Here is a 25,581-nt window from a genome sequence, read left to right on the forward strand (position 1 = left end):
TTACTGGCTTTGCTGGCTTGCTACTCTTAGGCCATTGTCAGCCAGGGTTCTTATACAACCCAGGCCCACTGCACGGGTATGTTAGCACTCACCTCAGACCAGGCACTCCTACATCAATTAGCAATTAAAAATTGCTTCACAGACATGCTCACAGTCCCACGGAACAACCTGCTAGAATCTCGGTTGAGCTTCTGTCTTCCCAGATGACAGGTAGACAATTGCAACTAACTATAACAAGGTGAGTTATGACCTAGAAAGTCTTAGACCTTGTCTCAAGAATAAAGTGGAGAGAAGTAGGGCGACAACCTTCATTAACCTTTGGCCACCACTCATGGACACACACACACACACACACACACACACACACACACATGTCCACATCGGATGCCTAGTAAAAATTGTAACAAAGGTTACCTCTTCAGCGGCAATTACAAGGCATTCCTAAGAACAAAGAGGAAGCCATCTCTGGAAATCTGGCTCAGAGACTTAAATAATAAATCCTCTTGTAGAGAACCAGAATTTGATTCCTAGCACCCACTACGGGCAGCTGACAACTGTCTAGAACTCCAGCTCCAGGAAATCCAATGCCTCTGGCCTCAATTGACATCAGCACTCATATGCTCATACCCACAAACACATATACATACACATAACCAAAAAAAAAAAACCCTAAACAAGAAAAAAGTGTAACTAGCTATATTATGAATTGGATGATTCTATAACTTTAAGATGAATTCCAATCAACTTACATACTAAAAAAACCAACTCATTCAAAATCTCAGCAGGTTGTATGTGAGAGCCAAAACTCATGAGTTGATTTTGAAATTGATATGCAAATTCTAAGATACCAGTTTGCCCGAGACAACCTTAAAAGCTAGAGGTGTGTGTGTGTCTTGCTGAATGCATACTGTAGATGTGTTATTTATCTGGCGTCGTATCGTTACAGGAACGGAAAACAAGAAGGCCAAGGGATCAGTTTGGGACTTCATCTCTCTTGTCTTCTTTTTCTACTTTCATTTCTATGTTTAATGTTTTAGTGGTTGCCACCTCCCTCCCATTGCTACTGTGGCATTAAAATTGTGGCTCTCACAATTCTGCTTCAGTTTCATTATTGATTATTATAGCAATTACCTAAGCTGTTTTTCCATTCATCAGTACATTTCACATATGCTATATAATAATAATAATAATAATAGTTATGAATTTAACATTTATCAATACAAAACTTAGGAAATTCACACCATTGCAGTATTTCAAAAAATAAAGGTATATATAAAAGTTAAACAGTCAACAATTTCTTGTGCCCTTGCTATTTTCTTCTTTTCTTTTATTTACTTTTCGATATGCTGCATATCAGCCCAGGTTCCTGAGCACTCTACTGTTGGGCTGTATCTCCAGCACACTCAATTTTAAAATGGGTATCTACTCAACTGGATATCAAACTTTTATCAATGTGGTGCGTGCCCTTCCAGTTTATTTATGAAAGCTTACACAAGCACAACTGGATACATATATAAGTTGTTATGTTTCAAACTATTGGTTATTACATACATGTAGTATTATTTTCTCTTTCAACATCACCTTCTAGAAATTAATTTGTTTTACTCATATAGTCCTATTTTCTTAACTATTTCCATAATATTCTATGACAGGCCTATACCATTATTTATTCAATTAGTTCCTGTTAAAGACATTGACTGTTTCCAGTTTTGTGCCATTATAAGTAAATCTGCAATAAACACCACTGTATTCCTTACAACTCAGCACGCTACACAGTTTGTAATGTATATGTAATAAGTGATACTTACATAACATTTGTGGGCCAACTGTGCAGATCTTAGTAAATGGCTGATTCAGCTGACTCCATTAGGACTTGTATTAAAGCTTTATGCTCCTTAAAGCCATAAACACCATCATTTGCCTGTGACATACTTCACAGGAGTAGGATTCTCAAGATGGTGATTGCTAGGTAAAAGGATTATGCATTTTTCATTTCTGAACAGATGTTGCCAAATTGCTTTCCCAAAGAGAATACAGCTCTGTGCATACCACCAGCAATGCATGGGCATGCCTTTGCCCTTGAATTCCATCCAGCAACAGGTGCCAAATGGGTGTTAAGTCACGTCGCATAATTGCTTTAAATTACACATCACAGACTACCGTTAAGCTCCAGCTTTACCGTGTTAACATTGCGAGGTTGCTGTTTAGTGACTGCCTGTTCATAGATCTTACACACTTAAAAACTGAGTTACTTGGATTTTTCCTTTCTCATCAGAACTTTAAAATCCTCTGGAAAGAGAAAATGTTCATTACTACTATATTAATAGAACTATCATTTTTAGTTGATTTTGCTTACAATGATCCTGTACCACACAGTGCTCAATTTTTATATGTGTAAGAAACTATCTTTTTTTTTTTCTGTCCTTTTCATGTTTTGGTATGTATACCCTGTTCTTAGTTTTCACAAATAAAACATGTATTGCTTTGCACTGATTTTGACTTAACTCTTTCAACCATCTGGAATTTATTTTTTGTGAGGATAAATTCAAAAGTTTCAGAGCCTCTATAGAAAAATCCGTCCTTCTTTACTTGATTGAAATATAAGAGTCAGTCTGATCATAGAACGGACAGGTCAGGTTCCAGGCTCTGAATTTATTCCTATATGTGATGTGATATTTACAGCGATGCAGAAATCTTACGGAATGTTAGTGTGGTGTGCTTCTCAGCCTTCGTCTAATATGAAATTAAGAATGCTGTGATATCTTGGGCTGTTAAATTATCCTAATTCTTATATCCTCTGGAAAGAGCAAATGTTCATTAATACTATATTAATATAACTATCATTTTTAGTTGATTTCATGTTATTTAATTTTCAAAAGAAACAATGGAACTTTTACCTTTAGGGGTTAATTTTGCTTATTCAGTTTCTAATACAGTTTTTTTTCTTTTTATTAGAAATATTTACTGTTGGATTTCAGTAAAGATATTTTATCAGTGTGTATTACCCGGGGATTTTATTAAGTGTGCTACTTGATGTTATTCAAAGCTTCAGTCTTTATTAACAGGACAGCTCAATTTATACCCTTTAATTGGCTAATGTAATGCACTTGGTAATTCCTTAACCAGAATCTCCGTGAACATCCTAATCTTACCCTATTTGGCTCTTTGCTTAACAGTTCAATTCTATCTGCTAATGTCTTATTTAATACATTTCTATGTGTGCTTGTGAATGAAATCTAGCTTTGGTTTATGTTTCATTAGCTGAGTGATTGAATTATCTCAACTTCTTAGAAACTATCTTGTTTTATCTTAGAACATTTTAAATATTTAAACAACTTAATATGGGTCAGCCCTTGCCTTCCACCTTATGTGCGAAAGGGTAATACAGCACATCTGAAATCTAAGCACTTCTTATGGAGAGATGAGATGCAAAGGCAGAAACTGAAGTGACAGAGAGCCTAGTACACAGCAGTGAACAAGAGACCCTGTCTCAAATAAGGTGGAATGTGAGGGCTGACATCCAAGGATGGTCTCTGACACACACACACACACACACACACACACACACAACACATACACACAGTTTGACATAACTTCTTCAATTCATGTGAGTGCATGTGTGGAGACAAAAACACATATTTAAAAAAAATGTATCAAAGCCTTTTTCCTGTATTTCTCCTCCTTACTTTTTGTATTTTAAGTTACACCCCTACTTCTATTCCTTCTCTATCTTTGGCTCCTTTCTCTCTCTCTCTCTCTCTCTCTCTCTCTCTCTCTCTCTCTCTCTCTGTGTGTGTGTGTGTCTCTGTCTCTCTCTCTCTCTGCCTATCTGTCTCTCTAGCTTAGCTTGCTAAATCCAGTTATACATAAAATTTTTTTACTTCTCAAAAGCCAAGATGAAATCCTAGCAAAGAAACTGTTGAATAACCTGCCAGCAGATTTATAGAGGAAATACAGAATCCCTGGTGTTTCTCTGACAGCTAGAAGAGCAAGATCATGAATAAAGACGAGACACCTCGCCAGAAAATTGCTGAAATTTGGGTGAGTCTTGTTGTTGTTGTTACTGGTAGCCACTGTATCTGCTTGTTAGCAGGTATAATCAGTAACTCACCAAAACACTTGACAACCAAACCAAATCATGTTTGCTTCATCGAAGAAGTGGCTATGTTTCATTTTACTTAGATAGAAAGGTAGATAGGTAGATAGGTAGGTAGATAGATAGACAGACAGACAGATAGATTTTTTTTTACTCAAAAAGGAGCTTAAATGATTGGATTTATATCATTGTCTCAAGATTTTGGCTAGCAGACTAAACTTATAGTAGAGGTCAAATTTGTCCTCCCCACTAGACTAAACTGTTCAGTTTTTATAAATTTTGAGTATAAATGGAGAGCTTAACTAAAGTCATTCTTATGCTGCCTGAGGCTTTCCGAAGGGATTTTATCCTCTAATCTTCTGTCTGGAAGCTTCAGGTGGGTGTTCTCATGAGAGATTTCTCCCAGAAACATCCAGCTTCCTTACCAAGATGGTTAGTTGATTGGGGGGTCTGATGGAACCTGTACTGAGGAAAGTAAGCTACAGATATCAGCAACTGGATGCTTCCAGGGAACCTCTGATGTTCTTTCTTTGATGCTTCCCTCTCCACCATCTTTGGACATTCTGCCTGAAGCTGTACTTCAATCATTTTCTAAGGAGCTTTTATTTCTCCTCCAGTGGTCATACTGCTTTCCATTTTGACACACAATATACTCCTTCAGATTCCCTATACTCCCCCCATAATGTATTGCACTGAACTTTTGAACTTTCATCAGCCTCTTCCTGCTCTGCGAACTTTTACTTACCCTTCAGGGTGCACTAATGAATAAGATTTGACCTAAATGTACCTCTAGCTCCCAGGTAGCATGTGCTCCTTTCTCCTTCTTCATATTACAACCTACACAAGCCACCATCAAACACTTCACAGGTGTTCTTTGAGAGGAGGTTTAGTCTCTTTCATGTTATCTTAATGCTGAACACAGTAGCTCATCTGGAGTAGGTCCTAAATGATCAAAAAATTGGGTGATTGAACAAACAAATCTGTTCTAAAACCCAGCATGTGTTTTGAAGGGATTCTTGTCTCTTATTGAGTCTCATTGACATCAAAAAGGTTGGAAAAGAAATTGAAGGCCTTTTAATTAACTGATTGTTCCTAGAAACCCCTGAGACCAAGACAAACATTAAGATAGAGAGCACATATAAAAGACAGATACCCAGAGATCATGGCAATCACCCACTGACATGAATCTCTGAGAATCTTGAATGGTAGGCTGGTCTGTGATACAATAATGTATCTTCATTTTAAAAATATAGATACATTAAAGGTATTTTAATAATGATTCGTGGTAGATGTCTGGACTAAATTATTTTTGAAAGTAATTTTAAGGAATTCATGAGAATAAGATGATCTCTAAAACATGATCTCTAAAACCTGTGTTATAACTTCAGTTTATTTGATTGGGTTAACATTTAACAAAGAATCAGTTGATAGGGATGGGTTAAATGCCAGTGAGGTAAGACAATGGTTAAGCAGCAATATTGTTTTATCTTCAGATGCACTTGGCTGTTGTTGCCCAGAAAGAGGATTGGGTGACAATGGCATGCCTTTTCTTATTCAACACTTATATTAGTGACTCAGGTCACCAGAATTCGTATGTATAAAATTCACAACCATTACAAAGCTAAAAAAGGTGATAACTGTAATAGAATGGAGTTAGAGTCAACAATGAGACCTGAAGGCCACCGTTCCAAAAGAGGAGTGACCACATGCTTATATTCTGATTCAAGATAGTTACCTGATAGTAGTATAATCTATCCATATTTTCAGAGACTATTTCAGGATGCTTGTGATTCAAGAAGAGGCAACACAGCCCCATTTTCTATTTTCTCAAGTGAAGACTTAGAAACAGCCATAACATTAACTGGATTCAGAAGCTGTTCATTTATTATACTGCCTAGGTGATTTGGTACTCACACACAAAAAAGAATAATTAGATTCATTTCTGAAATGCATCAGTAACCCAATGACATCTAGCAGCATAGGAAGACTCTTAATTCTATGACTAAATTGTTTGTAGCAGCTTTATTCGTAATAGCCAGATCTGGAAACAACCTACATGTCCCTCAACCAAGGAATGGATACAGAAATTGTGGTACATTTACACAATGGAATACTACTCAGCAATTAAAAACAAGGAAATCATGAAATTTACAGGAAAATGGATGGGACTAGAAAAGATCATCCTGAGTAAGGTAACCCAGAGGCAGAAAGACACACTTGGCATATACTCAGTTGTAAGTGGATATTAGCTATATAATATAGGATAAATATACTAAAATCTATAATCCTAAAGAAGCTAAACAACATGGAAGACCATAGAAAAGATGCTTAATCCTCATTCAGTAGAGCAAACAGTATAGACATTGGAAGTAGCAGAAGACAGGGAGCAGGAGCCTGCCACAGAGGGCTTCTGAAAGACTCTATCCAACAGGTTATCAAGCAGATGCTCAGACTCATAACCAATCTTTGGGCACTGTGCAGGGAATCTTATGGAAGAAAAGGGAGATAGAAAGACCTGGAGAGAACAGGAGCTCCACAAGGAGACCAACAGAACCCAAAAAAATCTGGGCTCAGGGGGCCCTGAAGAGACCGATACCCCAATCAAGGATCATGTATGGCGAGGACCTAAAACCACTGCTCAGATGTAGCCCATAGGCAGCTAGTCTCCAAGTGAATTCCCTAGTAAGAGGAGCAGGGGCTGTCTCTAGCATGAACTCAGTGGCTAGATCTTTGATCATCTTCCCCTGTGGTGGAGTGCAGCCTTGCAAAGCTACACAGAAAGACAATACAGCCAGTCTTGATGAGACCTGATAGGCTAGAGTCAGACAGTAGGAGAGGAGGACCTCCCCTATCAGCGGACTAGGGGAGGGGCATAGGAAAAGAAGAGGGAGGGAGGGTAAGACTGGGCAGGGACAAGGGAGGAGGCTACAGTCAGGATACAAAATGAGTAAATTGCAATAAATAATAAACAAAAATTAAATTTACAAAGAGCCTGTAAATTTATCAATAAAGCACAATGAGACGCTGACTCTCACCTGAGATATTACCAATACACCTGAAAGTACAGCAGCTGCCTTGAACCCTCTAAAAGATTCTCAGGTTGATTAATCAAAGTAACAGATTTTGACTTAAAGGGAATAATTTATAATTGCCTTCCATCAGCATTAATGAGAAAGTTCCCCAGGGTCATCTAACAAATCGGAAGAAAAGGTGAGAGCCAAGGTAGGTGACCACCTAATTTACCATTAACTAAGAAAGAATTTTTGATTCAACCTGGAGGCTGTTGTAAGATATGATTTCCATGAATCATCAGTCCACATAAGTAAATCCTAAGTAGACGCCCTAACGTTGAGCTCCTGGAATGCAGCCAGCTCACACCATCTGCGTTGTAACAACCAACAAGCTACACTCCTTGGGCTGGACAAAAGCAGGTACATAAAATAACATTCTATGAAATTCTTGCCCCGAGCATCCAGGTTGGGTAAGTTGGTCCTTGTGTGTCATCATGCAGTGTGTTCATCAGCAGCCAGTGAGAGCCATGAGGAAAAGTGTAGAAAACGGAAGAGAATGTTAATGGATTTCTGTGTCTTGTTTTTTAACTCTCCTCTGCTATTAAAGAAGATCACCGATAGCCAGCTATACGGCTTAAAGGGGATTGCGAGGATGATCAAGGAAGAGGAGAACCTGAAAACCGTTTCTTGAAGGTGTTAGAGTAAGAAGCGAAGGCTAATCATAAGCTTTGCACAGCCACTGCGCAAGCTTCATGTGCAGGAGCCGCGGCAACACCGCCGCTTGCTGTACGGGAATTCTGCCGTTTTGCTGGGACGCGCTCACTCAGCAATTGCTATATTGTGAGTTGTTCATAGAATGATTATGGCTGCGGCTTTTAAAGGGAAACAACGCACCTGCCGACTGATATTTTGTGACACGGGTCGCTTTCCTAGCATCCAGAATGCCCAAATAAGTTCTGTCAATAATGTATATTTATTAACTGGTAAAATTTCAAAGTTATGTAAACTTTAACCCATGCCACTTAAAACATTTTAAAGCAGGGAGCGAAACCAACGCCTGGCTGGGAGCTGCCGCCGTGGAGGCGTCTGGCCGGTATCACTTCCACATGTCCACAAGCATGGGGAATATCTTTGCAAACCTCTTCAGGGGCCTTTCTGGCAAAATAAATAAATAGATAGATAGATAGATAGATAGATAGATAGATAGATAGATAGATAGATAGATAGATAGATAAATGTGCGTTCTCATGGTGGGCCTGGATGCCGCGGGGAAGACAACAATTCTCTGCAAACTGAAGCTGGGCGAAATCGTGACCACCATCCCCCTAGTGGTTTCAACGTGGAGACTGTTGAGTACAAGAACATCAGCTCACTGTGTGGGATGTGGGCGGCCAGGACAAGATTCAGGCGCTCTGGAGCCACTACTTCCAGAACACCCAAGACTTGATCTTCCTAGGGGACAGCAATGACAGAGCGCGGGTGAACAAGGCCCGTGAAGAGCTCGGGAGGATGCTACCTGAAGATGAGCTCCAGGATGCCGTTCTCTTGGTGTTTGACAATAAGCAGGACTCCCCCTCCTCCAATGCCATGGATGTGGCTGACATCACAGACAAGCTGGGGGTGCATTCTCTATGCCACAGGAACTGGTACCTTCAGGCCACCTGCGCAGCAGGCACGGGCACTCTGAAGGACTGGACTGCCTGTCCAGTCAGCTCAGGAACCAGAAGTGAACCAGACCCCTCCCTCCCCCTCACTTCCTCTTCTCCGCCCTCCGAGTTCCTCTCTGTGGTCCTGGGCGCCGCCGGAAGCTCTCTCCCTGGGTTGGTCACAGTTGCACCGTGCTGTACGGGTGCAGACGCAGCCTGCAGCCAGGTTTTTATTTAATGTAAATAGTTTCTGTTTCCACTGAGGCAGTTTCTGGTACTCCTATGCAATATCACGTAGCTTTTTTATTGTAAAAAGAGAATCAACTCACTGTCCGTACTGAGAAGGGTGGAGGGGCACCTGACTTCCGGGAGCCATTGGGCTGTAGACTGGTGTCGGTATCCATTTGGTGGTTGGTTTTCAACCCAAACTCAGTGCATTTTTTTAAAATACAGGACAAGTTCAGAACATAAGACAAGAACACTTGAACACACAGAACAGAGACTATGACTAGTGTAGGTTTTGCGGTTACAGCCTGAATGCCAGTCCATCAGCTCACCTGTTACCTGTGGGAACAGGAGATAAGGTGCCGAAGAAGCCACCATGGTCACAGTAGAGACCCCGTGACTTGCCTGTCTTTGGGTCGCCATTGCATCGTGCTTGTACTTGTGCTAGCATGGTCACCTGGGGTGGGCTGGGGGCCATTGTGAGATGCAGGGCCCGGCTTGTACTCGCTGTGTGGCCAGGCCTGTCTGCATACCCGGCTTACTCCTCGGCCCCCTTGGCCACGCTGGCAGGAGGCCTGGGCCTCACCAGCAGGAGCGCGTGCAAGCTGGGAGGGTCGGTCCATTACAGACCCGCGTCCTGGAGCACCGCCATCTCCATGTGTGAAGTAGCTTCCTCCCTCAGCCTGCAAGGGTCCAATTTGCCATCGAAAGACATCCTCTACGTCTTCCTTTTGTATTTTGACAAACACTGAAGCTGGAGCTGTTAAATTTAGCTTGGGGAAATCTCGGAATTGGTTTATTTGGCATCATGGAACCTCTTACTGCTATCAATGCACAATTTGAAAAAACATTTTAAAGCACATATTGTTGTTTTATACACTAAAACTCTGTCACCGAATGGGAAGAGAGCCTTGACCTTACTTGTAGTATATGGAACTTGGTCTTATTCAGAAATGGTCAAGAATAGAGACTTGGGAATCAGCTCAGTGATACAGTATTTTCTCAGCATATGCAGAGCCCTGGATTCAATCTTCAGAAGTGCAGACAAGCTCAGGGGTGGTAATAGTGGCAGGACTGTATAATACATCGTTTTCCTTGATGCAAAAATACCCTCAAGTCACCTGCTAGGGAACCCATGCATTTATATTTAAAACAATCTCTCCTTAGAGCTGCTAAGAAGGAAACATGAAAATATCTAGGGAGAGACTCAGGCAGGGATGGCAGGGAAGTGAAATAAGTGTAGAGAATGGGATAGACGTCAAGAAATGAACGAGGAAGCTGGAGAGGGAGGCAGTGGTGAGCAGAGGAGGGCCTTGTTGGACGGACAGGATGGACAGAGCAAGGAGAACCAGAAGCCAGAGCAGGAGCAGGGAGTAGCTCAGAACCTGAGTAAAGAAAGAACTGGGCGGACTAGAGTGAAAGTGAAAATAAGAGGAAAACCACCAGATTAACAAAAACCTTTAAACCTACACACAGGGACCAGGTTCTTGTTAAATACCCCCAGATTTTCCTATTCCTTAGTCCTTAAATTGCATAAAATAATGAATGAATGAATCTCTCAAACAAAAGCGCTTTAAGGTCACTACAGTGAATAACCAACAGTTCCACCATAATTGTAACTAGGAGTGACAGCACGGGAGTCAGCAGCTAATTTTTAATATTACCACTAACTTTAAAAGACAGTGTCGTATCTGGTAGTAAATGCATTGAGTAGTTGTGACAGATATAGAGCTAGATACTGCCTGCTAAAAATGTAATTTATAAATAATAAAGTTGAAATATTTTAATCAATGTATTCTTCATTAAGGTGCAGGTATAGTAACGATACATATATAAATTAATGAGTATGTGCATGTGCTGTATACATGTAACTCTTCCTCACAAGTTAAATAGCAGGAGTTTGAAACAGGATATTGAATGCATCAAAATATTTACCACATACTTTTTGACAAGATGAAAAGGAAACACTAAACCTTGTCCACACTATTTCCTGGTGGTAATGAATGCATTAATTAAGTTCTTTTATGCACTAAGCATTATGTAAGGTGTTAGAGATAAAAACAAAACTGTAGGCTGATATCTTCTGTCACAGAATTTCTATTTGACTAAGAGGAAGTGAGTATAAAGAAAAAAAAATCACATGCCAGGAAAGTTACAATTGTAAACTGTGATAAGCAATTACAGATGAATTTCAGTGTTAAAAGTTTAATTAGAAATTATGACAGCAGGAAAAATTAACTCTTCAAGGTACAATGACAGAGTAGAAGTACAGTAATTGTGATGGTTCATTTTAATTGTTAGTTTCACACAATATAGAATAACCTGGAGAAGAAATCTCAGTGAGAGACTGGCTAGATCAAGTTGGCTTGTGGGCATGCCTATGCCAGGTTTATTCGGTTACGTTCATTGAGGGAGGAAGCCCTGCCCATCAGGAGTGACTCATTCCCTATGGAGGAGATCGTGAGCTTAATGAAAAGGAGAGAGTGGCATGAACACAGGTGTGTTGCATTAATCCACTGCCCTCTGCCCTTGACTGTGGATGAAATATGACTGGCATCTTCAAGTTCTTACTGGCTTGCTTTCCCATACAGTGATGGACTGTAACCTGGAATTTTGAACCAAATAAACCCTTCTCCCCTAAGTTGCTTTTGTCAGAGGATTTTACTACAGCAACAGGAAACAAAATAGAGATATCAGTGGATGGAAAAATCCAGTGAGATAAAAGAACTGAAAGAAAAAAAAAACAGAGTGGGATGTGAGGAGATAAGGGTTCCAGGGATAAAGAGCAGGTCAGACCCCACAAGGGTTTATAGAATGTATTAGGGGTTGGACTTCAACCTAATGAGAACATTTTAAAAACGGGAGCCTATGTAATTAGCTTTTAAAGATCCATCTGGCCATACGTGTGGAGAGTGGATGTGAGAGGAAGATGTGGCTCATGAGTGCTTAGGGTTTGGTGCTGTTCAGGCAGATGTAGAGAAACAGGTAGATTTCAGTTGTAGCTTACAAGTAAAATTGACGTTGCTCAAAAAACTGCAGGGCACTGTTAAGTAATAATGGTGACAATTTTGTCTTGTTATAAGCCTTAGCAGAAATTTCTTAAAAGTGAGATACTACTGGCTTTAGATTGACAGTCCTTAGGACCTATAAGATATTCCCAATTTTCTATAAGTGTGTCCATTCTTTTCTTTCGGCCCATATCCTGTTCAGAATGTTTCCTTTCAAGGATCATGCTTCGATTCCGATACATAAACTTTTTCCTGTGCAGTAACCCATCATCCTCCAGGTCCTGCCCTTTTGCTCTTGCCCTTCACATCCAGGCCCTGACAAGACTCTGAGTGGTCTCTTACATCACCACTTACATAGTTACTTAGTCTTCAGCAAAGCAACCCTCACAAAGTCACCAAGCACACATAGAAAAGACACATTTCCAAAAGGGAATCATTAAATAAAATAATATGTAGTCACATAGTGAAACAATGTATGTTCATTGAATGTTTGTAAAAATTATTCTTATTTGTATATATATGCATCTCTCTTTAATATTCTATTTTCTGTAACTACTAAGGAGTGAAAAAGGTTGAGGACACATCATGTTAGTATTTATCCAATAGCACTGTAAGGGCTGGGGAAGTAGCATACAATCTGTACCAATGGTAAGCCTCTGACTTGGCACTGCCATTCCTGAGTTCCAACTGCCTGTCACCGTGGATAATTGAAAATTGGCATGGTTACTCCCATACTAATTTTCAGTGGCCACGCATAAATTGCTCTGATTTTTGAAATTACAGTTATTCTACTCCCATCTGTTCTCTTCATTTTTCAAGTCAGCTGTCAAATGAAACACGTGAGCCCTGACTAAAAGTTTGAGAAGTTTTGCACATGTTATCAGGGCAAAATGAAATAATTCTATATCAGGCTAAGGTTCAGGGAAGTTCCGCCAAGTGAACCCCGGGAGAATTCACAGGAGGTCAGGCGACAGGTTGACAGTCGCTTTGTAGTGACGGTGGCAGAGTGGCTCGTTGTAATAATAGGATTTAGCAACCTTTGCCTTAGTTCTGAATATTAAGGTTAAGCATAATTGTCAAGAAAGCCTTAATAGTAAAATTCTGAAAACATGTTTCATTTCAGACTTGCATTTTCCATTTATTCTAACAGTTTTATTGTAACTAAAATTAAAAAGCATATGATACTAGATAGAAGTGGAACATAATTCATTGATATAGTTGATGAATCCTTCTTTTCTGTCACTTTTGCAATGAGTTTTATTTTTGTGTAATGGTTTTACATATAAAGTAGTGCTGTCAATCAAGTTCGGAAGTATATTCTTTATAGTTTTAAACACTACTAAGGATAACGAAGGTACTTCAGGTTATGAAAGAATGAGAACAACTATTGATTTAAAGGTAAGACAGTTTATCTCATTTGTGTTCCATTTCTCGTGAAATCTAGCGTTTTCCCATTTCTTCATATGAAATTGATTTAACTTATAAACAAACCTAAGAGATGAGACAATATTTTTATACCAGTAGCACAAAAAGTTGTCCCTTTTGAATAAATAGAAGTCCAACGTTTCAGTTATTTATTCAAAAGGGACAACTTTTTGTGCTACTGGTATAAAAATATTGTCTCATCTCTTAGGTTTGTTTATAAGTTAAATAAATTTCACAATCTGTCAGAAATAAATGAACAAAATTCTACCAACTACATCGCCCACCACACTTATTAGTTTTGTGTTTACACATCATTATTACATGTAAGACATAATATCTGAAAATACTCTTACATTTTAATTCTACACATACAAATCAAAAGAACAGCAAGAATGGATCAAATACTGCATTTTCACCTGATTAAAACTCAACATGAATGACTAATTCAAATACCTGTGTAGAGGTATTTTCTAGGAAGTACTGGCCATCCCTTCTGTTGAAACCACAAAAGCAACCTAACAGACTAGGGTCAGAGGGAAGGAAAAGAAGACCTCCCCTACCAGTGGACTTGGGGAGGGGCATGAGTGGAGAAGGAGGAGGAAGATAGGGATTGGGAGGGGAGGAGGGAGGGATCTACAGGGGGGATACAAAGTAAATTAAGTGTAATTAATAAAAAATTAAAATAAAAAAATTACCAGAAAAAACCTTGCTGCACGTGTAACTAATGCAAGTGACCTCCGTATTAATAAAAGTAGCAAGAGGAACACCACACACACACACAGACACACACACACTGCATTTTAAGCTGGCACCTGAAAATTTGAATTATATCATCTGAAAATTGCCTGGTGTGGATTGTTGATTAAAGAATACAAATGTTTAGATACACAACTTTATTATAAATACTACCATACAGCTTTCTAGTATGGTATTTCAAAAATACATTTTTTTTTTGTAATTTTACTCATTTGACTTTAACACATTTCATATAATTAAATATTGTGTATTTAAAGTAACCAACTAGAAACAGGACTCAATGAAATATCCAGCAGACACTCTACAGTAAAAAATATGTGCAACATTATAAAGCCAGGGGAATAGTTGGGTAATAAACATAATTTTCTCACAAACATATATCTTGTGGAATTTTAGTATGCAACGAGGGCTCTGGCCACAGCAGGATAATTAAAGTCACATATCTAGCCCTTCACAAGGTCTAGTTTTCCAGCGATGGGTTTAAGAAACTGTGAGCCATGTGCAATTGTTACTTTGTGGTTTCTTTATTGTTATTAGCCTGACATAGAGTGGGAGAAAACATTGATAAATAGCATAGTGAAAATGGGTCATTTCCATAAGTGTCAACATGAGTCTCCATAACCTGCTCCTCATGGACACTCAAGACTACAAGATGCTTCAAGTGCTCCATGCTGTCTGCACCTCCCTGGCTCAGTCTTTCTCCCAGGCAAGAATGCTGAAAGTAGCTGAAAGTCTTTAGGTACTTACTATATGCCCATGGTCAATATCAACTCATGAATAAATCAAAACCAACTGCCTTTTAGGTAATAAATCAGGAAAAATATGGCTTGGCAGGATTAACACAGTAAAAATGGCCCCATCAAACCAAAAGCAGATTCAATGCAATTGCCATCAAATTGCCAACATAATTCTTTACAGAGCTGGAAAGAAAAATTCTCAATTTCATATGGAATAACAAGAAATCCAGAATAGCTAAAACAATCCTGTACAATAAAGGTTCTTCTGGAGGTATCTCCATCCCTGATCTCAAGCTGTACTATAGAGCAACAGTAGTAAAAACTGCGTGGTCCTGGCATAGAAACAGGCTGGTCGATCAATGGAATCTAATAGAAGACCCAGAAGTAAACCCACATGCTTATGGAGACCTAAGTTTTTACAAAGATGCCAAAACCATACAATGGGAAAAAAAGATAGCATCTTCAGCAAATGGTTCTAGTCTAACTGGATATCTACATGTAGAAAAATGCAAATAGATGCATACTTATCACCCTGCACAAAACTAAAATCCAAATGGACAAAAGACCTCAACATAAAACGGGCCACACCAAATCTGTTAGAATTAAAAATGGGGAAGAGCCTTGAACTCGTCAGCCAAGGAGACAACGTCCTCCACAGAACACCAACAGCACAGGCTCTAATATCAACATTCAATAAATGTGACCTCAAGAAACTGCAAAGCTTCTGTAAAGCAAATGACACTGACATCAGAGCAAAACCACAGCCTACAGACTGGGAAAGGATCTTCAGCAACCCTATATCCAATGGAGGGCTAATATCCAGTATAGATAAAGAACTTAAGAAGTTAAAAAGCAACAAATCAAGTAATCAAAAAAAATAATTAAATTAAAAAATGGGGTACAGAGCTAAACAGAATTCTCAATAGAGGAATATTGAATGGCAGAGAAACATTTAAAGAAATGTTCAACATCCGTAGTCATTAGATAAATGCAAATCAAAACAACCCTGAAATTTCACCTTACACCCATCAGAATGGCTACAATAAAAAACTCAAGTGACAATACATGCTGGAGAGGATGTGGATATAGGGGAAGCCTCCTCTACTGCTGGTGGGAATGTAAACTGGTACAAGCACTTTGGAAGTCAATCTGGCGCTTTCTCAGACAATTAGGAATCGTGCTACCCCAAGATCCAGCAATACCACTCCTATGCATCTATCCAAAATATGCTCAAGTATACAGCAAGGACATTTGCTCAACCATGTTCATAGCAGCTTTACACATAACATCCAGAATCTGGAAACAACCCAGATGCCCCTCAACAGAGGAATGGATACAGAAATTGTGGTACATTTACACAATGGAATACTACCTAGCAATTAAAAACAAAGAAATCATGAAATTTGCAGGCAAATTGTGGGGTCTGGAAAAGATCATTTTGATTGAGGTATCCCAGAAGCAGAAAGACACACATAGTATATGCTCACTTTCAAGTGGATATTAAACATATAAAATAAATATACTAAAACTGTACACCTAAAGAAGTTAAGGAAGAAGGAGGACCCTGGGTAAAAGGATCAATTCTCACTCAGAAAGGCAAACGGGATGGACATCAGAAGAGGAAGAAAACAGGGAACAGGACAGAAGCCTACCACAGAGGGCCTCTGAAAGATTTTACCTAGCAGTGTATCAAAGCAGAGGCTGAGGCTCATAGCCAAACTTTGGGCAGGATGCAGGGAATCTTACGAAAGAAGGGGGTATAGAAAGACCTGAAGGGGACAGGAGCTCCACAAGGAGAGCAATAGAACCAAGAAACATGGCCCCAGGGGTCCTTTCTGAGACTGATACTCCAACCAAGGACCATGCATGGAGATAACCTAGAACCCCTGCACAGATATAGTTCATAGCAGCTCAGTATCCAAGTGGGTTCCCTAGTAAGGAGAACAGGGACTGTCTCTGACATGAACTCAGGTGGCTGGCTCTTTGATCACTTCCCCCTCCCCCCCCCCCCCCGTGCTGGGAACAGCCTTGCCAGGCCACAGAGGAAGACAATGCAGCCAATCCTGATGAGACCTGATAAGCTAGGGTCAGAGGGAAGAGGAGGAAGACCTCCCCTATTAGTGGACTTGAAGAGGGGCATGGGAGGAGAGGTGGGCGGGGTGGAATTGGGAGGGAATGAGGAAGGGGGCTATAGCTGGGATGGAGGGTGAATAAACTGTAATCAATATTAAAAATTAAAATTAAAATAAAAAAACCTTAAAAAGTATGTGTCTGTGCTAAACACAGTGAGGGCTTTTTATTTTTCATCATCCAATAGGGTATAACACCTACATACATAGCATTTGTTTTGCATTAGGTACTATTAATAATTTAAAGTCAATTAAAATATACAACAGAATAACCATAGGGCACACAGCCTTTCCTAAAAGGCACTTGAGTGTCTGTAGGATTTTGACATGTTCAGGGGAGTCTTGAAACCAATCCCCCATAAATACCAAGGGATAAACAGATCTGTACTTGATAAGTCTGTACTTGATAAATTCTTTGGACTAAGAAAAGCACATCTGTAAATTTTACTCTGGAGGCATCTCTTGGCCATTCTAATGAGCTAAATTAGGCTGATGTCTTAATTTCTGGCTATGCTGAATAGCAGATTTTTGATCTTGCCTGTGTAAAAAACACTTGGAAATCAACACACATTATGCTTTATTTCAGTCAATATCATTTTTTGTCCAAAATCATGTGCCCTTGGTAGATATGAAATTCCTCATAACTTCCTGAATTATTTAGTCTACAATTAGTGTATTGTGTCACTCAAAATCATCAAATTTTAAATATAGCAAAGGAAAAAATATGATTTTAAGAAGAAAGGTATTGTTCAAGTAATTATGCTTATTCTTTCATAAGGAATTATAATTTAAGTGTAGCTGGTTGATTTTGTTCCGAAAGCAGTGAACTGTGAGTAACCCATGAATCTTGATATTATCACACAAAATTGGGGGCTCTTATAGTTTTCTTTCTTTATCTCAAAACCACTGTCCACCACATGACCTCATTTATTCATCATATGAAAAAACACGTTTCATGGAACAGATATAGACATAATTCATGCGATTTTTTTTCAGCTTGCAATACTGAAAAGAATAAAATATTTAATGTATTGTAAATAGTAATCAAAGCAGGGCCTTCTAAGCATAAAGGTGATTACATGAATATAAAATATGACTCCAAACCATCAGGGCTACAATTCTTAACAAAGCCACTGTCTTTTCTCTTTGATGCTTATATCTTTCTACACATTTAAAGCAGGTTCCCTAATTGTTCACTCCTTATGGTAGAAGGGGTTGCTTGAATGCAACAGTCAATAAACATGAGGAAGCAGAAGAAAAATCTTAGGCGCAAAATTCACTGAATGTGTGTTCTTTTTATAGGTTTGATTAACAAATATATTATATAAAATAATGGATTTTCTTATCACGTTGTGATACATACACATGATGTAGTTCACTCATATTCAGTTTATGAGAATCTGTTTATTACCACAAAGTACCAGCTATGTTCAGAGTATAGCAAAATAACCATGGGTATTGTTGACTAAATTATAGAAAGCATATTATGCCTTGCTTAGGTTCACTTATTTCTACAGATAAAATACCACTAATTAACCAAAAATACATGTAAATAAGACCTAAGGACATGGACTGATATTAGCTATAATTCTAAAGTAAAAAAAAAAAATATTCAAGAGATTTCTGAAAGACCCTTGGAAATGGTTATAATTTTAATGGATTTTCTCAATTGTATGGTTATTATATGGCTCTCTTCTTTCTCTTTCCTTCCCTCTCCCACTTTAGTGAGGAAAAGTAATTATCATGTAGCTTACAACATGTGTAATTTGTCCTGTAATTATAGAAGATGCTCATAGAGGCAAGTAACTGATCACTGCCAAGAGAGCTAGACAAAAGCAGTGCTGGCCAGCGTGACGTCATCTATTCCACCTGCAGAAGCCACACACATTTTAAAAGAATGCTTGATTTTTTTGAAAGCTATCAGATGATTTGAGTAGTTACTTCTTGGAATAAAATACTGCTGAAAGCTGTATACAGCAGAACTAGACTTTGAGAGGGTGATGTGATGACATCCATCATTTTTCTCCCCTCAAGGACCACAGTCTGCCAATTTCCACCCTCCTTTGAGCCCCAGGGTACTCGTGTTCATGGGCTACATCCACCTGACTGGCTCTGCTTGCTTATCCAGCAGGAGCTCAGGGCTGAATGGGGTATTTCTTGCCAAGGTCCACACTTGGGACTAACTGCCTTGGAAAAAGCCCTTCCTTTAGCCCCTGTCCGAAGCCTTCCCCACAGTTTTCTCTGACTTTGTATCTGTAACCTGTAGCATTAATAAGTGTTCTGTAATATGACCCCAGGCATTTAAAAGTCTTGTGAGTATCTTATACATCACCCATACCTTTTCACCATCCTTCCATTAAACCTTTGGAATAATTCTGATCTTAGTGTGTGTGGTAGCTTTTCTGTTCCAGTTAGCTCTTTCTTCTTACCCCTTAATTTCCCCTCAGGAAAAAAAATCCAATGATAAGCCAATGTTCATGCTAGCAAACTGTTAGTTAGAGACATCATCCATAGTGGACCAATGACACCATAACATAAATATACAGCGCTCAATACATTTTTGCATCTTTTACAAATAAGTGGAATTTAACTAAAAGTACCTGACCACTAAGTAAGTTTAGAACTATTTCTGTCAATCGCCAATGCATTGACTACTCTAATTGATGCAAATATTTTTAGAATCACTGTAAAAGTATTACATATGTTGTATAGAACATACAAAAGAAGATAAATGTCACATTAAACTATCTCAGGAGCATACCTACTTATAAATGAATAAAAAAAATTACCTTTTCACCAATTTCTCCTTTGATGCCTTCATGTCCTTGTTCTCCCTGTAAAAGAAGAGCATGATTATAGTAATAAGAACAATACTTACTTTCATAACAATAGTGATATGGCTAACATTAAAAATTATCATTGATTTAAATAAGTTCTTGTGCTATGAAGCTCTAAAACAATACTAAACAACACAGAGTCTGAATAGTGCAAAACTCTAAAGGAACAGCTTTCTGAATACTTTCCTGCCTTCTAGAAAAATCTCATCTCATAAAGCCAAGAATTCCACAAAGAAGCCATCTGAGCATGTTACCATCTTGATTTGCACTGAGAATCGAATTACAAAGCACGGACTGAGTCTGCCATTCTTGTCCTCAGTAGCATCTCACTAACCCCGAAGACACAGACTCCTATGCAATCTACCTTCTACATGAGCGTCTAAGGAGAGGTTCATACTGAGTGGAGCTAGCAATGACCCATGGAGTCCTGAGCCCACGTGCCTGCAGCCCCAGGCTCCTCTCTGATCTGCTCACGTGACTCACAGCCACAAATGGGAGCGGTTCTCTGTGCTGTTCTATAAATCTAAAAGTGTCTTTCCCTCAGCTGAATACTTTCAAATCCCTAAGTTTATTTTTGGCCTAATTTAACATAAATAGATTGATGACATTGTAACAAACATTTAGTAAACGCTCATTGGGGCCTCCTACGTGCCTGAGACCTATGGTTGCATAGCTGGGAGGGGTTAGAGGTGGGCCATATCTACCCTGCACTCACTGGAAACCATGGCATACGGGATCCAGCCCGTGTTTTCTGAGTGCACAGACATGAGAGACCAACATTTTTGTTTGTTTCTTTTATTTTTCTATTTAAGTTCTTTTCAGAAGCTATTTTTGCTGATCAGACTGTCCTTGAGCCCATGATGCATTTTAGAGGTTTCCCCCAAAGCCACATGTCATTTCTGTGTTCTGGTGAAGTGTCACCGAAGCTCTAAAAGCTCACAATGGCCTTGAACTGCGGAGCCTCTGGCCTCCATTACCACTATTTTCTGGGATAACAAATACATGCATGCCATCGGACCTAGCTAGAGATGAAAAGTTTCTGATCTCAGCTTTTCTGTAATGCTTCCACAGAGCGGCACATGATATAATTAAACTTAACATCAATTACATAGATTAAAATATGAGATCTTATTATCTGTACATAGATCATTTATGAGTATATAGGCATATCCAAACATTCAAATAAAAAGTGTGCGTTTGTGTGTGTGTGTATATAGAAACACAATTAATAAATATTTTCTGCTTCATTTATCCTCAAAACACTATCATCAAACAACAGTTTAGTTCATAGGTACATGGGTCTACCCTTCTCTTAATAGTGTGCCTTCTAAAATACAGAATTTAACTCCATCTGGAAATTCAAGCTGACATTGAAGCTGCTAAGTGCCCCTAGCGCCTCGGCCACGATGTCAGCATGACGCAGCCACCACAAACAGCTGCTGGAAAGTCCGACACTATTTCCCAGCAGAAAAATCCACACATCCCCTGGCTTGCAACTCAGCTCGCAGATGCGGCACTTGCTGTACCAGTGGGTTTTGGTTTTGTCAAGAACTGCTGCGGGGAGACCCAGAAACGTGTCCTTTCATGGCTCCCAGGCCAATGTTGTGATCTCTAAGGAGCTAGGTAAAGAAACTTTCTTAAAAGCTGTGACTGTAAATAAAAGCATGTATTTTCAAATGACATTTCCACACACATATATAAACAAATACATATAAACCTAGATGCATAGCACCTTCAGACATTTTGTTATTAAAACCGGTGACACTTCCTCGGAATGTAGGGATGGTATGTTTGGCTTGGTGGGGACATCTAAATTTGCATCAATGATGCTGTCCCCCCTGGTGAGGTTGTCTGGACTGTACCAAGACAGCTGGTCCCACATGAAGTGGCTCCCCTTCCCTCTGGGAATCTGGAGTACATTAGGTTCTGTGCATCCAGGAATGCTTGGCATGGACAGTTGAGCTTGTTCCCAGAGAAAGCAGTCCTTGGATGGATAGCAAAGGATACAGAGGAAGTTCATTGTGGTGAGGAGAAAGATGTCAGGCACAGAGAGGCTCACCCTACATGGTGGAAAACTTCTCATTCGTCGTAAGTATGATGCAACATTCTCAGGGTTTTGTTTTTGTTTTTTTTTTTTTTTTCTTGTACAAGGAATTGAATCTACAGCTTCACACTGGCTAAGAAAAGCACTCCGCACCTATCTGTATTTCCAGCCCCCTTTTACTCTGCACTTTGAGACATGCTCTTGCCAGGTTGTCCAGGCTAGCCGTAGGCTCACTCTATAAGCTGGCAGGTTGTGGACATGCAGTATTCCTACTTGAGCCTCCTGTGTAGCTAGGATGATTGATCTACACTGCCAGGCCAAAGCAGAAAGGTGTGTCTTGAAGAGCTTAGGGTAACGTTTTTGCAATGTTGGATATTCCACATCATTGCAAATATTTTTGCTTAAACCAATCTGAGAAACTCAACGTGTGCAAAGAGGAAATGACAGCAGAAAACACTGTCCCGCTGTTCACTCTGATTGATAACAGTCAAAACGTTTTCTAGTGCGGCTGTAACTCTTCCTGGTCCTCAGCATCAGTACTGATTCTCCAGGGAGACGTGCTTCTGACACTCTGTAACAAATGTTTCCTTGAGAGGTCTCCAGCAAGAAAATACATCTCTGAGTTCTCCTTGAAAAGACCGGTTTATTAGCTTAGTAGGAAACATTTATAAAAACCCATTACCTTTTGACCAGGTAAGCCGGAAGTATCATGTAAGCCGTTTTCACCCTAAAAGGAGTAACCAAAATGAATCTCTTTAGTCACAAATGATACTGAATAAGACACTCCACCTCTAAAAAAACAAACAAACAAAAGGCTGTATTATTGTTAGGAGGAAAGATAGCCTTCTTCAGGGTATCTGTCATGTGTAGGGTCTTCCAACTTTCTGTCATGTCACAACTCCAAGACAATTACCTCAACTTTTAAGATAAAGGAATGGAGGCTCTGAGGTGTTGTACTAGTCTCCGGGTTATCTAAGTTGCAGCATCGCCTGAGATGTTGAGTGAGTGCTCATGATTTCAGAGCCTGTGTATTCCACCTGTTATTCAGTAATCTTTTCGTTCTCTTTCTCCCCAACCCTTTCTCTTCCTTTTTTCTCCTCCCTCCCTCTCTCTCTTTCTTTCTTTTTTCTTTTTCTTTCCTTCCTTCCTTCCTTCCTTCCTTCCTTCCTTCCTTCTTCTCTCCTTCCCTCCCTCCCTCCTCCTTCCTTCCTTCCTTCCTTCCTCTTTCATTGCTTTGAAACCTCTGGGCACATTAGTAAATGCTTTTTTATGTGGAATGGCTTTGTTTCCTGAATAAACTTGTCAGAGAGTTACTCTTCTCGGAATCATCTTCTGTAGATGGTTGTAAAATGGCTAGGCTTCAAACTCTTGCCACTCAGCTGTGACCAATTTCCTGCCTCCCTACATCATCCCTGGCAATCAATTTTATTGTGGTTTATAGGTGTCTTCTTACATAGCATGAGAGAGCATATATGCATATATGCATATTGTTGTCACATTGTGGACATGTTGATTTCCTTAACCACATCTGCTGATTGCTGAGGGGTCAGTTCTGAAGTCATACCAAAGGCTGTATAAAACAATTCCCTTTCCACTTGTCTGGCTCCTGTCATGGGCGTAAATGTTTTCAGCAGATGCCTATCAGGTTCCATTACTGGAATTCTTGGTCACCGCTTTGACAAGTCTGTCCTGCGAACAGCACACCAGCCAGAAGGAGGTGCTCCAGGGGGAGTGTGCGCGTTCTCAGGGCCCTCAGGCGTTTACTTGGTTCTAGGGATTTACTGTGGCTCCCAAGTGTTCAGATTCGGGCAGTGAACAATGCTATGATCTGCTCTACTTCTGTAAAATATTTATAAAATCCCCTTAGGAAATAACAGTTTTAAGCATTACCTAGAACACAAATATCATCTCTAATTGTTATTTGTAGGAAGTTTAAGTACATGAAGAAGAACACACCTAAATATTGAGCTTTTCATTTTTTTCACGAACACATTTTTTTTGGAAAGTTTTACTGTTTCTTTTTTTTTTTTCTCTTTTTTAACCAGAAGTGTGCTCTCACACATATGCATGTAATTTTAAGGACTAAGATTTTTCTTTGTTTAGATTAAATTATGAAAATACTCTATAGGGTAAGTGCTGTAGTCATAGCACAGGCAAAATTTGGTTGTGATAGGTAAGTACACGTGGAAGCATCAAAAAACGGCAAAATTATCAGTCTACCAAGCATTTCCATCACTTGAAAGTTAGTATGGTTCTTGCCCAGAGGCACCAGGCAAGACTAGCAGAAAGCTGCAGTAGCATCTGATAAAGAGATAAGGAAATCAGGTTAAGTATCTGACGCCAGGAAACATTCTATGGAAACGGAGCTTCTATTAGTCATCACTGAAGTATGCCCACTTGTCCCTAAGAAGTGGATTATTTTCCTCAGTTGAGCCAATATAATATTTTATATCATATTGCAAGTTACTCAGGATAACCAGATACCGCATGTAATCCACTAAAGTACCATGATGTGGTATTTACATTGCCAACAGCCTATTTCGGAGAAAAAGGGGTGATGACGGATCTTCCTCTCTTCCTTTGCTGGCAGCCAACTTTTACACATCACATGCCCAGAGTACTGGCACGGGTGTGTCTTTAGTTGACACTCTGTGACTGGTAGTTAACAGACCGTGTTTCCCTATGGCAAGCGGTAACTTATCTATCATCTTTCCCTACTTAGAGACTTGAAATCGCTCCTACTTGTCTTTAGTCCATTAGAGGAGTGTGACCATTCTGGTTCCCATGAAAACATAAAAAGGACATCGTCCAAACATGCTATTACAAGCGTCAGCGCTGTAAAAGCTTTATCTAAAACATTTGTGTCGGTGGCATCAGTTCTCTTAGTGCTTATTCTGAAAAATAGGAGCAAAGCCCAGGGCTAGCAGCCAGAGTAAACCCAGTTCTACCTACAAAATCAGTACTTGCCCAAGACTAAGAGCACTTACTTGTTTTATTTATTTTGTGTGTGTGTGTGTGTGTGTGTGTGTGTGTGTGTGTGTGTACATATGTGTACGGTCACGAGAGTGTGTGCACGTTTCTAAGTTCCTGCTTTTTTTTTTTTTCTCTCCCAGTCTCATCCTTAAGAAAGCATAATATACTTCTCTTTTATCTTTGGATCAAGATGTGAGCTCCTTGTCTTGTGACCTGGACATGAGCACTGCTCACGTGTGAATACACACTCCCCAAATTAAAATAATGTATAAACTGTATTCATATCCACCATGACCACCAAGTACCATTATCAGCTTCTAATTAACTTTTGCTGTCTGATTCACATTCTGGAATACAAATAAACAGAATCACACGTGTATGCTTATAAGTTAAAGCTTCCTGAACCTAAACTTCAGCCAGTCTTATTTATGACATCTCAAATTAAGGGGGGAAAAGGTCTTCTAGATCTTATACATGACACCCATTTGGGTGACTATCAAGGCACCCAGTAAACCATTAAGCAATAGTCTGGAGTTTCCAGATTTCTGGGTATACACTGGCCAGGCAAACTATCTCTTAAACTGTGGTTTTCAAAACAGCATATTATGTCAGAAATGGCCCCACACAGAACAGAAAACAGAGCCACAACACACACACACACACACACACACACACACACACACACACACACACA

The 25,581-nt window shown here is 39.5% G+C and overlaps 1 protein-coding gene and 1 pseudogene across 1 annotated transcript in view; one reads left to right on the forward strand and one right to left on the reverse strand.

The window, feature by feature from the left end:
- Col19a1 (collagen type XIX alpha 1 chain) overlaps window positions 1-25,581 on the reverse strand; it is a 305,509-nt gene that overhangs the window by 219,092 nt on the left and 60,836 nt on the right. The window contains 2 exon segments of the mRNA XM_055608122.1: window positions 19,823-19,867; window positions 22,597-22,641. Of these exon segments, the coding sequence (XP_055464097.1) occupies window positions 19,823-19,867; window positions 22,597-22,641 (90 nt within the window).
- LOC129677503 (ADP-ribosylation factor 1-like) lies at window positions 8,226-8,837 on the forward strand (annotated as a pseudogene).

This window comes from Psammomys obesus, unplaced genomic scaffold (genome assembly GCF_907164565.1).
Source record: "Psammomys obesus unplaced genomic scaffold, mPsaObe1.curated_primary_1811, whole genome shotgun sequence".
Lineage (NCBI taxonomy): Eukaryota > Metazoa > Chordata > Mammalia > Rodentia > Muridae > Psammomys > Psammomys obesus.